The sequence below is a fragment of the Ipomoea triloba genome, chromosome 7 (genome assembly GCF_003576645.1).
Source record: "Ipomoea triloba cultivar NCNSP0323 chromosome 7, ASM357664v1".
Classification (NCBI taxonomy): Eukaryota; Viridiplantae; Streptophyta; class Magnoliopsida; order Solanales; family Convolvulaceae; genus Ipomoea; species Ipomoea triloba.
The window spans coordinates 16,620,527-16,636,401 of record NC_044922.1 but is presented as its reverse complement, the minus strand read 5'-3'; the positions used below and the strand labels follow the sequence as shown (position 1 = coordinate 16,636,401).

At 31.8% G+C, this 15,875-nt stretch overlaps 1 protein-coding gene across 1 annotated transcript; it reads right to left on the bottom strand.

The window, feature by feature from the left end:
- Positions 1 to 11,785: 11,785 nt before the first annotated feature.
- Positions 11,786 to 15,350, bottom strand: LOC116025701 (protein RETICULATA-RELATED 1, chloroplastic-like). The gene is made up of 7 exons (XM_031267035.1): positions 14,752 to 15,350; positions 14,518 to 14,616; positions 14,147 to 14,367; positions 13,701 to 13,770; positions 13,435 to 13,514; positions 12,570 to 12,634; positions 11,786 to 12,162 (listed from the first exon to the last, which is right to left on the bottom strand). The coding sequence occupies exons 1-7, from the start codon at positions 15,235 to 15,237 to the stop codon at positions 11,969 to 11,971; spliced, it is 1,215 nt and encodes a 404-aa protein (XP_031122895.1). The 5' UTR covers positions 15,238 to 15,350; the 3' UTR covers positions 11,786 to 11,968.
- Positions 15,351 to 15,875: the final 525 nt, after the last annotated feature.

Below are 15,875 nucleotides of genomic sequence, written 5' to 3'. Positions count from 1 at the left end.
ATGCCATATCTTAAATTTGACCTTTTTTTCGAGTAATTTCTATATATAAACAATAGTTGTTCAAAAGTTATATCAAAATATAAATATTGTATAAAAAATACATATAAAATTCATAATATAATTAAATATTTTACTAAANGGGGTAATATTGTATGTAATTGAGAACAATTAAGAATGTATCTAATAATTTAAAATGTGTAGGAAATTAAATATATAATAATTAAGTAATAAATATGTTTAGGAAAGTAATATATTTTGATGCTTAGAAATAAATGAGTTTCCTAATAAAATATAAATCTTAGATATTTTGCAAAAAAGGACCTGATTAATATTGACTTTGTTTTTTAATGATGTGGCATCCTCTCCTTCACCGCCGGTGTATAGCATTTATACACCGGCGGTGCATCAAATATTAATCCAAACTTTAATCATTAGTTTTTTATCTCTGAACAATGAGTTACATACAATCACAGTTTGTATTTTATTTTGGTTAGACCACGAGATGTCCTGAGGAGCAAATTTTACTGTGAACCGCAGTCCACAATATAACTATTGGTCCTGAGGTGTTCTGAGCATGCTTTAATTGTAAAAGACACCTTTAAACCCGTACTATACTCATACTAATTCTCATTCGCATTGAGCCAGCCCAATTAAGGGGCAACGTGCTGGACATATTGGTTTTTCCATACAAGAGAGGATTCGAACTCCCGACCTCTCTTTAGGGACAAGAGTGCACGTTCACTCATACATTACATTTACACTACGTAAACTCCCTAAAAAAATTGAAACTCCAACACAGAGGTCAGTATTCTAAAGAAAAAAAAAAATGGATTGGACTTATAAAATGCAATAAGGGAAAGAAGGAGAGCACACCACAAGATTTTGAACGCCATTTTGAAGAAAGGATTTTTTTTGGATGGGATGACTAAATTCCTTTTAATTAGAGATCAGATGGAATGAGATTATAGGACACTTTTTCCTTATTTATAGCACTAAACTGTCTACAAGATTAACAGCCCAAATTGGTATATTTGGTAAGCACTAATTTAATTCTAAACAAAATAATTTTTTTTCCAAAACTATGCTTACCTTATTATATTAGCATTGAATTATTTTCTATAAAAAAAGATATTAGAGAGATTTTCACTTTTGATTCCTGAATTATCTAGTAATAACAATAACAATATCAATAATAATACAAGATATATAAATATAAATATGAACACAACTCATTAAATTTAACTAGTATTATTTTATTTTAGTCCAATTGGTCTCAATACTAGTTAAAAACAGAATTTTTGAATCAAGGTTCACAATGCAATGTGACGTAGTGCACCTTCAAAAACAGAATTAAATCCTCCTCCCCCAAAAGACAATGATAATAGGCATAGTTTCTCATCTGTATTGAATATATACTGTAAATTAGGTGTACCCTTGAATATATACTGTAAATTAGGTGTACTTTTTCATCAGTGCCCAATGTGTGGTTCTAATTAATTGACCAAAGTTATGTTAAATTTTATATTGTATTTTTTTTTATTACATTCTAACATATTCATAGTGTATATTTAACAATTACGTCAATTTTGATTGTAATGGGATTCAAACCTAAGACTTATGAAAACCAATGAGTAAGTTAAGAATAATAAATAGTTAACGAAAAATTCAGTTATTAAAGTTTACACAATACAATGGTATTTAAGAAAAATAAATGATATAATAGAGTGTAAAATAGAAAAAAAAATAATTAAAAAAATAATGTTTAATACCCATTAGCGGTCTAATTTTATTGACTCTTGTTAAGTTGGGAGATACAATATTAGGTTTGTAGATTTTGTAGATAGATATGTAAAGGGAATCTCTGATCAGTTTTCAATTGTATCCCTTGCCATGGAGTGCTTAACACTTGGTAATAATTCAGTGCCTCTCTCTTCTAATTCTCTTCTCATCAACAACTTCACTTCTGAAACAGCACTTGGAAATAATTTGGTTGGCGTGAGTGGTCATGCACTCTTCTTCCTTAAGAGAGATCGGGAGTTCAAACCCCAAGACATCTCGTTAACCAGTAACATCCAATATTATATTTATTCAACAATCCCAAGACATCTCGTTAACCAGTAACATCCAATATTATATTTATTCAACAACCATTAATTACATAGAAAATGAAAATCCCCAATATATATGAAACTAACTTAGATATTTTTTGTGATTACTATTGTAGCTAATGTAAAATTATTTTGGATGTTGTAGGTTTACTTTGTAAGTCCAAGATGATGAGGATGATTACAATCCTTATCGCTACTACAGCCGAGATTATTCGCGTGTGGTTGAACAGGACAGCCGCAAATGTGTATAATTTTGTCACAACCGCAAGGTTGTGAATGGTCACATTGGTGATCGTCCAAGCACCAATTGTGCTTGCAATTGCATCCATCAACCATCGTGGGTGATGTGCCTGCCAAAACTTTAATCATTAGTTTTTTTTATCTCTGAACAATGAGTTACATACAATCACAGTTTGTAATTTTATATTGGTTAGACCACGAGATGTCCTTAGGAGCAAATTTTACTATGGACCGCAGTCCACAATATAACTATTGGTCCTAAGGTGTTCTGAGCATGCTTTAATTGCAGAAGACACCTTTAAACCCGTACTATACTCACACTAATTCCCATTCGCACTGAGCCAACCCAATTAAGGGGCAACGTGCTGGACATATTGGTTTTTCCATACAAGAGAGGATTCAAATTCCCGACCTCTCTTTAGGTACAAGAGTGCACGTTCACTCATACATTATATTTGGTCATTTACACTACGTAAACTCCCTAAAAAAAATTGAAACTCAAACGCAGAGGATAGTATTCTAAAGAAAAAAAAAAGGATTAGACTTACAAAATGCAATTAGGGAAAGAAGGAGAGCACACCACAAGATTTTGAATGCCATTTCGAAGAAATGATTTTTTTTTTTGTTTGGACGGGATGACTGAATTGCTTTTAATTAGAGATCAAATGGAATGAGATTATAGGACACTTCTTCCCTATTTATAGCACTAAACTGCGTACAAGATTATTACACAGAAATTAATGAAAGATTATAATGTTAATGTACGTAATTAAATTCCTCTCATGATAATATTCAAAAAAAAAATTCCAACAATCAAATTACTATATGATGTATATTATAGAATTCAAAAAAAAAAATATTACTATATTATGTTAATGTACGTAATTAAATTCATCTCATGATAATATTAAAAAAAAAATAAAAATTCCAACAATCAAATTACTATATGATGTATATTATAGTATTAAAAAATATTACAATAGTATGTTAATGTACGTAATTAAATTCCTCTCATTATAATATATCATGCAATTCAATAATGGTTCTAAATATTTTAATCTTGCGTATTTTTTTTATTTTATATTCGTAAACAATCAAATTACAAAATTACTATATTATGTTAATGTACGTAATTAAATTTCTCTCATAATAATATTCAAAAAAAATTCCAACAATCAAATTACTATATGATGTATATTATAGTATTCAAAAAATATATATATATTACAATGGTCTTAACCTTACCGATGAATGTGTTAGATTTTCTAATACAATGTATAAGATTTGATTTTACAAAATGTTTTAAAAGAGCTCAATGTGATCTAAAATGTTTTATCTCTATAAAAATCTCCTATAATTTTTTTTTCCCTTAATAAAATCGTCTACGATTGATTGCATATTGATGATTTTATGGGGCTTGGGTTTGAATCTACCTTTCTAAAATTTGAAAGGACATATTAAATCTCGCAACAAGAACATACTTAATATGCGCACATCATAATACCTACTATACACATTTTTAATCTCTCCAATTAATCTCATCTATAGATTTATTTTTTTAATAAATGTGATTGGTTATCATGGACTTATGGAGAGGGTATAGGAATTGAACCTCATCCTATATATATATATATATATATCTAAAAACATAATAAATGTGAATGAAAGTTATACCCCTCATTTATGTCCGTTTTTTCCGTTAAGTTTTTTTGTACATTATGCTATAAAAGTTGTACTACATAATATTTTGGATACATATAGCCCTACCGTTATAACTTCCATTATCTTTTCCACTATTGCTACTATGCACATGCATCCACCATATACTTTCTTATCTTCAATAATAATAATAATATACACACATTAAATATTAGAGTTATATGTTAGTTATTTTTAAAAATATAAATATTCAATTTATAAAAATATCTTACATTATTATTATTATTATTTACTATATTAATATTTAAATAAATTTAAAATTTTAATATAAAATACTAATATTGGTCACCTTTTTTTTTGCGCATAGCGCATTAGAAAAACTAGTACATACATACATACATACATACATACATATATATATATATATATATATATATATATATATACACACACACACACACACACACACTAGTTACCACGTGCCCATTGGGCAAATAGGCTGATGCTCAATGTGTATTTTTATTTTTTAAATTAGTGTTTCAGAATTTATCAATGTATTATTCAGTATTTCGATGAGTGTATATCAATGCAAGATTATCAACTTTTTTTATAAAAATAAATATTTCAAGAATGCATAATTATGACCTGTGACAGAAATGTTGGATTAACTGGTGCAATAGCAATTTTAGAGGGAAGTACCCTCACTCGATAGTACCCTAAGCATAATTTTTACAACACAAAACCCTATTAATTGGTGTGATTGAAGCTTCATCTTGTTGCCACTTTTGCCAAAAATGAATTCTTTATTTGATCTAGTACCCTGGTGTGCTTCATTCACTGCAATTTTAGTGCCTTGGCGTAGTGCACCTTAAAAAACAGAATTAAATCCTCCTCCCCATAAAAGACAATGATAATAGGCATAGTTTCTCATCTGTATTGAATATATACTGTAAATTAGGTGTACGGTTTCATCCCTGCCCAATGTGTGGTTCTAATTAATTGACCAAAGTTATGTTAAATTTTATATTGTATTTTTTTTATTACACTCAAACATATTCATAGTGTATATTTAACAATTACTTCAATTTTGATTGTGATGGGATTCAAACCTAAGACCTATGAAAACCAATGAGTAAGTTAAGAATAATAAATAGTTAATGAAATATTCAGTTATTAAAGTTTACACAATACAATGGTATTTAGAAAAAATAAATGATATAATATAGTGTAAAATAGAAAAATAATTAAAAATAATTTTTAATACCCATTAGGGTTCTAATTTTATTGGTTCTTGTTAAGTTGGGAGATAGATTAATAGTTTTGTAGATTTTGTAGATAGATATGTAAATGAAATCTCTGATCAGTTTTCAATTGTATCCCTTGCCATGGAGTGCTTAACACTCGGTAATAATTCAGTGCCTCTCTTCTAATTCTCTTCTCATCAACAACTTCTCTTTCTGAAACAGCACCCAAACACAGATACATACTCAACTCCAAGTACTGAGGGGGCGCCAAATCCAACTCCCCTATCTTCGCCTGGCTCGGCGCTGAATCTCTTATCGACTATGATCCTCTAGACATCGGATTTTTCACTGATGATGCCCCTCAGCTCGTTCTCTTCTTGTCTACATAAAGGTAATACCATGATAATTGAATAATGTGTTAATTTTCAATTAAAAGTTTACTATATGCTCCATGCAAGTCTTTTTCGTTATATGCTGACCAGAATCTTGATACTTCGTGTATTATCTGGTAATCATGCAACATATAAGGACTACGGGGAATCAATTCCACTTGGAACCATAGAAGAAGCTTTGAAAAACAAGACCAGTACTCTCACTCATGGCTATTTCAACTCCGCTCAAGTTTTGACAGATTATGCGGAGGTATTGTTATACATAAAGAAGAAATGCTTGGCATTTGGGGATGGAGTTGGCAAGTAAAAAGTGCTTCACACTATCATTATCCCTATAATATTCTCTGGTTTGACTTTCATATCATCAAATTTACAATTAAATTAATATTTTATCTACATTTCTACATTACTCTCTGTCTTTAAAACTGTTTCCACTTTCACAATCATATCACATCGATGGGGTTAGCCTCATTTCGGAGGCAGATTAACACGTAATGATATAATGATTCAGAGATTTTGGTGTGTAGAGATGTAGTGAGATGGTGATGCAAATTGGACGTGGCGATGGCGACACCATGTTTTGTTCAACTCCGTTCAACATGCAACAATTCTCCGAAGACTGCCATAATCGTTCCGGTGTCGTCTCACCTAGATGACACTAGATCACAACTTATTATGGAAGACAAGTATGCTCTTTCAAAAAAAAAATCTCTTGAAAAGGACTTTGTTGCGTCATAACTCATATGTTGTCAGTCAGAAAAAGAAAAATAAATTAAACAATTTTTAAAAACACAATTTTTTTTTTCAAAATAGGTCCCCAAAAATCTCACAGGAAAAAAGGAAAAGTCATGGTGTCTATTCACATGCATGGTGCCTCTTGCATTGATTACAACTCAAAATTTCTACCGTGTAATGAGAACAGTTTTCATGCCACATTGTTACAATTGCACCTAATACAAATCTCATAGCTTTTCATATTCAGTCTTGGTTGTACACTTGTACCTAGTGCAAAAAGCATAAAAAATGTGCCAATCAACACCTTAAAATTTTTCATAAATATATCTTAGGTGCCTCATAAGTGGTGTTCTATGACTCCTATCGAAAATTAAAAAAGTATTCCGAACAGTTTTCATGCCACACCCTCTGCTACCCACATGTAATATTATCTGAAAGAGGGGTGGCAGTCATTCTTGTCGCGTCTGCCCAGTATGCCAAGAGAGAAGAGACAATAATATTCCATGCCTGGCTGGTTTATGACAAGAAGGGTGTTTGTCTCGTTAAATTAAATTAAAGCAACCGATATTAACAAAACAATCAAATTTTCATCTTGATTAATCAACACTTTGTCCCATCAACAACCCAATTTTGCCGCTAATTTCGACTGTAATTTAGAATTTGATTTCAACACATTTATCTCTTAATTTGGGCTATCCGTCAGGGCAACTATCAATTAACAATATGGTAAAATGATTTTAAAATCTTGAGTTGAAACTTTGTATAATTGGATTGGTTGTTAATGCATCAAAGCGGTCATGGATTCATATTTATGATTTAGTTGATTTAGAATTTTAGCTTATTCATCTAAGTAAAATGTAGAAAACTCAAAATCAGCTAGCCTATTAGCTTAGTTGGTTAGAGCGTCGTGCTAATAACGCGAAGGTCGCAGGTTTGGGACCTGCATGGGCCATTTATAATTTCTCACAGCCAAACACACTCTCAGCCCTACGAAAATTACGAACTCACTTGATCTGTTCAAGAATTCCTATTTACTTATAAAGGAACAAAAGAAAAGGAAGTATAGACAGAACTTCAGAAACTTTTTTTGAATCTTTTATTCATTAATAGTGCTTGTTTTCCTTTTTCTTACACAGCAAAATTCTGAACTTTTATGTATGATGGAGAAAGTGGAAAGTTGTGGTTAATAACAGAAAGGGTAAGAATTGAATGTGGTCCATAGTAGTTTGTGAGTCCAGAAAATGCAGTAAGGTTTTGGTGGCAATTTGTTGAAGGAATGAAAGTAATGTTGCTTGCAGGTAATAGTATTGGAATAGTGTATATGGTTAATAGTATTGGATATATGTAAGTGTGCTGATGGTATATATCAAAAAATATATACACATAAATGTATTGTTATATGGTTTTGAATTACGTCAATCCAACTCTACAAAGCATTTAAATGATTTCATTGGAAAATAATTAATTCTAACTTTTAATACCTATTTATATCATTTTTTTTTTCCAAATCTTATGCCATTTCTACATAACATAATTGAGATAATTAATTTCCTATTAAAATAATTTTTCATAGAATATAGTAACATCGATTGGTAAGGGAGAGAAATATTTGTTATATGAAATATTGATCATCAAATCATTAACATCCAGTAACCAGTTTGATTGGCGTGAGTGGTCATGCACTCTTCTTCTTTAAGAGAGATTGGGAGTTCAAACCCCAAGACATCTCGTTAACCAGTAACATCTAATATTATATTTATTCAACAACCATGAATTACATAGAATAAGTTGGAGAGGAATGGAAACCCCCAATATCTATGAAACTAACTTAGATATTTTTTTTTTTTTGTACTCAAATAAAAAAACTTAGATATTTTTTGTGATTACTATTGTAGCTAATAATGTAAAATTATTTTGGATATTGTAGGTTTAATTTGTAAGTCCAAGATGATGAGAATGATTACAATCCTTATCGCTACTACAGCCGAGATTATTCGCGTGTGGTTGAACAGGACATCCGCAAATGTGAAAAATTTTGCTAGAACGGCAACGTTGTGATTGGTCACAATCATCATCGTCCAAGCACCACTTGTCCTTGCAATCGCACGCATCAACCATCGTGGGTGATGTGCCTGCCAAAACTTGAATCATTAGTTTTTCATCTCTGAACAATGAGTTACATACAATCACAGTTTGTAATTTTATTTTGGGTTAGACCACGAAATGTCCTGAGGCGCAAATTTTACAGTGGACAACAGTCCACGATATAACTATTGGTTCTGAGGTGTTCTGAACATACTTTAATTGTAGAAGACACCTTTAAACCCGTACTATACTCACACTAATTCTCATTCGCACTGAGCCCGCCCAATTAAGAGGCAACGTGCTGGCAATCATTATTGCATGGACCATGGTCCACACAGCTGTGTGGACCAAAAATAAAAAGTACATTATTTTTGTACTGAAGATACATTATTTGATAATGTACCTTATTGTGTACAGCTGTGTGTACTGAATGTACCCTAAAATAATGTACCTACAGTACAAAAATAATGTACCTACAGTACAAAAATAATGTACTTTTTATTTTTGGTCCACACAGCTGTGTGGACCATGGTCCATGCAATAAATTGCCACGTGCTGGACATATTGGTTTTTCCGTACAAGAGAGGATCCGAACTCTCGACCTCTCTTTAGGGACAAGAGTGCATGTTCACTCATACATTACATTTACACTACGTAAAGTCCCTAAAAAAATTGAAACTCCAACCTGGAAGATAGTATTCTAAAGAAAAAAAAGGATTGGACTTACAAAATGCAATTAGGGAAAGAAGGAGAGCACACCACAAGATTTTGAATGCTATTTCGAAGAAAGGATTTTTTTTTTTTTTTAATTTACGGGGATGACTGAATTGCTTTTAATTAGGGATCAGATGGAATGAGATTATAGGACACTTTTTCCCTATTTATAGCACTAAACTGCCTACAAGATTATTACACAGAAATTAATGAAAGATTATTATGTTAATGTACGTAATTAAATTCCTCTCATGATAAAATTCAAAAAAAAAAATCCAACAATCAAATTACTATATGATGTATATTATAGTATTCAAAAAAAATATTACTATATTATGTTAATGTACGTAATTAAATTCATCTCATAATAATATTCAAAAATAAATAAAAATTCCAACAATCAAATTACTATGTGATGTATATTATAGTACTAAAAAAATATTACAATATTATGTTAATGTACGTAATTAAATTCCTCTCATGATAATATATCATGCAATTCAATAATGGTTCAAAATATTTTAATCTTGCGTATTTTTTTTATATTCGTAAACAATCAAATTACTATATAATGTATATTATAGTATTCAAAAAAAGTACTATATTATGTTAATGTACGTAATTGAATTTCTCTCATGATAATATTCAAAAAAAATTTCCAACAATCAAATTACTATATGATGTGTATTATAGTATTCAAGTAAAATATTAAAAATAATTTTTAAAAAGAAAAAGAAGAAGAAGAAGAAGATATATATATATATATATATATATATATATATATATATATATATAAGTGTCTCAACATTGTAGTTGTCATCCCATGAAGGCGAAGGGACCTCTCTTACACGGGTCCCATTTTAGGTCTGTGTCATTTTTTATTCATCTCCTTTTACGAGTCTATATGTCATTTTATTCCTCATTCAACACACCAGTTGGCTCATATTCTAGCTAGACTAGAAACTCTAGCTCACGGATTACTTGGGAGAACTCGCCCCCTAAGTGTCTTCTTCCATTTTTAAGTTAATGCAATTAAGTTTTTTCCATTCAAAAAAAAAATAATTATTTTTTTGTTTGTTTAAATATCTATATTATTTTTAAATTTAATTTTTTATAATTAAAAATTTATATATGTAATGAATTATTTTTATAAAATATATGAACTTGCATAACATCTCTCTACAAAGTGTTAAGACAATTTGTTGACCAAAATTGCTAACATAATTTGCTAACCACTAATTGTCAAACAAGAACAGAAACTAAAATTTTACACAAATTACAACTTTAGAAATTAAATATAATAAACTTTTTCAATTTAATTTTCGACTATAAGCTTTAATAAAAAAAATAAAAAATAAATAAAAAGTAATCTATGTTTGGACTAGTCTAAATCATATTACACAAAGAGGTGGTCATGCATTAAAAAGACAATCATTATTGCATGGACCATGGTCCACACAGCTATAAAAAAATACATTATTTTTGTATTGAAGGTACATTATTTTTATACTGTAGGTACATTATTTTAGAGTACATTATTTTTGTACTGAAGGTACATTATTTGATATATACTGTCAAATAATGTACCTACAGTACAAAAATAATGTACCTTCAGTATAAAAATAATGTACTTTTTATTTTTGATCCACACAGTTGTGTGGACCATGGTCCATGCAATAATTTGCCTTAAACCGACTAGAAGCCCTTTGAACAAGCCTATTTGGTATAAAGAAATATTCATGTATTTGGTACGAGGAAATTAAAAGTCCAAATTTAAAATTACACAATGCTTCTTAATTTGTGTTTTTTACTCCTGATTTTTAAATGTCTGTGAATTCGCTGATGGCTGGTCTCGCTATGCAAATTAGCCAGAGTCTACCTTGCATTTTAGACTCTGGTCCAAAAATAACTTTTAGATTCTATTTCTGTAGGTAACACATTTTGTATTTGCAATTAACAATTTCTATACTTGTAATTATGATATTATATGTCAACAATTATCAAATTATTTGTTTATATGTACAAAAACTGTAAGTACAGAATATATTAACTGAATGTACCGAATTTTTGTATCAAGGTTCACAATGCAATATAAACCCTAGTCCATGATATAACAATTGATCTCAATACTAGTTAAAAATTTTCAATTAATAATAAAACGTTAAAAAGTCTAATCAAGGGATTCCACATCAAGAGTAAAAGTGATATGTACTCTATTCATTTTATTTATTCACAATTTACACAAACCATCCTTAAATTGTTTATTGAACCTGCTTTTCTTCTAATTACACCAAATGTATTACCTATATGGTTTATACTAAGGATAGTAGTATATACACACATGGGGTTTGACTCTTCATTATAACAAGACTTATGTGAAAAGTGTAGATAAGTATTAATTATCGATCTAGTATATCTAACAATTAAAAAAATAAACAAGATCAATTTCATAAATATACGAACTTTAAAAGTTTGTACATTTATTAAATTGAGTCACTCTTTTTTCCCTCATTTTCTAATTATCTTAGATGGACGGCTCAATAGTCCACATTATCTTAGATGGATGGCTCAATAGTCCACATTTCTCACAGGAAGCCTAGTTCTTGAATATATATCAAACTGACAAACTAAATAAAATGAAAAGATTAATAACATTATTTTCCCCACTTTCCAAGAAAAAAAGAAAAGAAAAGAAAAGAAAACCAAAACAAAAATCAAGTTAGAAAAGAAGTTCCAATTAGAAAACTGTTCAATCAAAATCATGAAGAAATAGGTGGTGGAGGGAATGCTACTATTGCACACCACTCAACTTAGCCCAGTCTACAAACTGCATCCCACCATAGATATTATTAGCAAACCTTATGCCAACCGTGAAGCCCATTGCAACCGGTGGGAGGCGTTTGGCCAAAGGCGACGTTTCAACAACACGCTCCAATCCGTTTATAATCTGATAGCGCGTATTGGAAGATACCGCGAGGAAAACACCTGCAAAAGCGAGCAAGCATGAGAGGAGATATCCTCTAAAGAGTTGAACCTAGAACCACCTCAGAAGAAATGGCGTTTTCTAAACTGAATTGGGAAGAGAAAGGAACAGAGTGAGAATGGAGAAAGCACTGTTCCAGAAAACCAATTGATGTTGTTCACAATCCTAAATCTAAGCAAGCTTCCATTTAAAATAAATAATAAAACCAAAAGGATTTGGTCCAAGTGGGAAGCGACTGAATTGCATCAGGAGTTCGAACCCATGTATATGAGCGCCAACGCCCTTGGGAGAGTTTCCCCGAATGGACCTAACCTAGACTTGGCTAGAGTAGCATCATCCCGCACAATGCAAATGTAGTGCAATATGCAAAAAATAAATAAACAAATGCTCCGTAAGTAATTAAACCTACCCCATAATGCAGCGCTTTTCACTAAAGGAGGAACAGGTATATCTTCTTCCGACTTCTTTATGCTCCTGTCATAGTTAATCCATCACACAAAAACAATCCATTATATTAACGAAACTAGGACTACAGATTGTATATCAGTCAGGCCGTAAAAATCAAAGGAATACAGAGAAACAGAAGGAAAGGGGAAACTGGAAATGAATGAAAAGAAGCAAACAAAGCAAATACGAAAGATCAATTGAAACAGTCTGCAAAAGCGCTACAAAGGGAAAAGAGAATTTATTTTCAGCAGGATAACACAACAGCCTCACGGCCCTCACAGGTATTAGAACTATGCTTCTCGAACAATATCCCCTCTGATGATTATCAAGAATGTTAATTCTTTTCTGTAAAATCTTTAAAGAAATTCAAGGACAAAATCGAGGAAAAAGTGATGACATATTCTAAAAGAATGTTTATGCACAAGCTTTAGAAATCAAACTCAGGGAAAAAGTGATGACATATTCGAGAACAGATTACAGGATAAAGCAAATAAAAAATTTATCCATTTGCTCTTCCACATAAACAACGGATCATATATAACAACAAAAAATTAAACTACCAATCATTCAAAAAAAAAAAAAAAATCAATACATTAGCCAAATAATCTATGACCTAAGAATCAGTTCAACAATCATTCCAGAGGCAAACAGCCAACTTAAATGTGCTAGTCAAAAATTAGCAGATTTTTGCCAAAATCTATTAAGAAAAAAGAGAAATTATTTTAGGACTGCATTCTTATCAAAATATCAAGAGATCTAACTAAAAAGGTAATTAGCAACAGACTACATCTTTTCCAGTATGAATACAGTATATTATCAAACTGTACCTCTTAGCATTCATTATCATATTTGCAATGCCTTGACCGATAAGGCCGCACACGAATCCAACTGAGCCATACAACACTCCCTGGATCCAGAATAATCGCACTACTTGTCAATACTTGAGACATTAGCAAAAAAGCAAATGAAAAATGAAAGTTGGTCATGAAAATCAATGGGAGTACCCAAGACATCGGGAATTTCCAAATGAATGAAGAACAGAGGACTAATCTGTAAAGATCCGTACTGCAGAAACCATCAAACTAATGTGTACCTTGTAAAAATATGTGGCAACCCGCTGCTGCACTGAAAATCTACATCCCGGCCTCTCAGCTTCGAAAACACTGTATCAACATTTACCAAGATAGTTTGAATCAAAATTATATCAACCATGGTGGCCATAGTGGATGAAGATCATTCTTCTTTTAACTGTGTAAAACACAAGCACATGGTTCAAAGTCTCTTATTACAAATACTTAGATATAATCTTTAACAAAAAATACAATGAAACATGTACAAGAGAGGACATTCAGCACATGCAAAACAGCTCAAAGTTAGTAATGTTACTGTAGCATTATTCAAGGCAGTCCGAGGATACTTTTATGGAAGGAAATTATTTGACGCTACGCAGCCTACGCTTTTGGGTTTACTAACCATCCTACTATTTAGCAATTTAGAGAAGGGATATGATATCAAGAAATATTGATTAACACAAGGCACCTGCTAGGAAGAGATCCACAGGCGTGTTGCACGCGTCCAAACAATCCACTTGAAACGGACTTCTTTCCTATACGAACATAAGGAGCCAGCATACCAACGAGAGCAATGTCAACAACAATGCCAACCAAAAGATCAGCAGCATACAACTCAAACTCCGCCCAAAAATCCTTTCCTCGTTTTTGAACCTCAGCAAAAGTTGCACAACAAGAGTCTATGACAACCTGGATTACATCACATTGGCATACAAGGTTCATAAATTGCACAACTTAACACCGCGATTCCCGAGCCATCATTAGCCACACAAATAAGCAATAATATATGTCAATAAATAGCATAGCCAGTGCCAAAATCTCAGCCAGCATTTGACTAACCTCTGTTCCAACTTTAAACATGAACGAAGGATCAGCTAGCATTCGATCCCTTAGCATTGAGCAATATCTCATCAAAAACCCTAGTGGCCAAGCTGATCCCTGAATCTCAAATCAAATGAAAGTGAAAGGATGCTCCAGGTGCAGAGTATTCCATAGTGTAATCATATATGAACATGTTTATAGCTAATATATATATATATATATATATATATATATAATTAGACATATTTCCACCTGCAAATCCAAATACCGAGTAAGAACCAGCCTCCGAAGCCCCATAGTCTTTGCAGCCTCCAACATATCATCAGGAAGATTAACCCCGCGCTTCTCCGCCTCTCTAGCAACGTCCTCGAACTTCATTATCGGTCCAAACTCATCCTCATCGCCACCATCATCATTCTCTTCTCCTCCTCCACCACCGCCGCCGCCGCCGCCGCCGGACGGAAACCGTCCTTTTCCGCCACCCTCACCACCGTCATCATCTACATCCTCTAACAACGCAGGCGGTGTCGCTATGAAATCCGAAGCACCGGTGCATTTAAATCTGAATATGTTTACATTGTTCCTAAGCGAATAATTCAAGGCAACGAAGTTGGGGCTTTTAGAGCTGCCGTGAAATTCGAAAATTGCATTTTGAGTTAGACAGTTGTTAGAAAGATCTAAGTTTTTTGCGGAGATGATAAGTTTCGACAAAGAGAAGCTGGAAATGGCAATTGACATAATTTTAGGTACTGATTTCTTAGGAAAATGATTCAGAACGGGTCTCCTCGCTGCCGTTAACCATTGAAGGGTAAGTAAGTATCGAACAAGAAGACTGATAAACCCTAGTCCGAGTTGACCATTTGACGCTTACACTTGTAACATGTTTAGATTTGTCTCTATAAGTTGAAGGTTAAAGAGTCAATACCAAGTTAGAAAAAAAAAAAAAAAAAGAGTCAATACCCTATCATTCAAGTTCAATCCTGTGATAGTTTTTTAATCAGAGTCACATATGTGCTATTTGAATACAAAATACTTAACAAGAGATGGTATTTCATTTTTCAATCAGAGTCACATTATTAGACAATTTTACCCTTATTACTTTTATTATTATTATCATTGTGTAGAGACATTTTAATTTTATATTCATTATTTCTCGTCATTCCAACCCATCTAAATAACGGAATATTTTCAGTAATTTCTTTTTCACCAACTATACAATAAAATCAATCTTCTTATAATTTATTTTTTATGGAATTTCAGTTCTATTTGCATTCAAATATTTTTCGCGAACCAAACAGGGCATTGTAGTTAATTGTTACTACCTCTGTCCCATTTTGGTTGTCTGATTCGTTTAACTAGGCTTGACTGGAGTTATT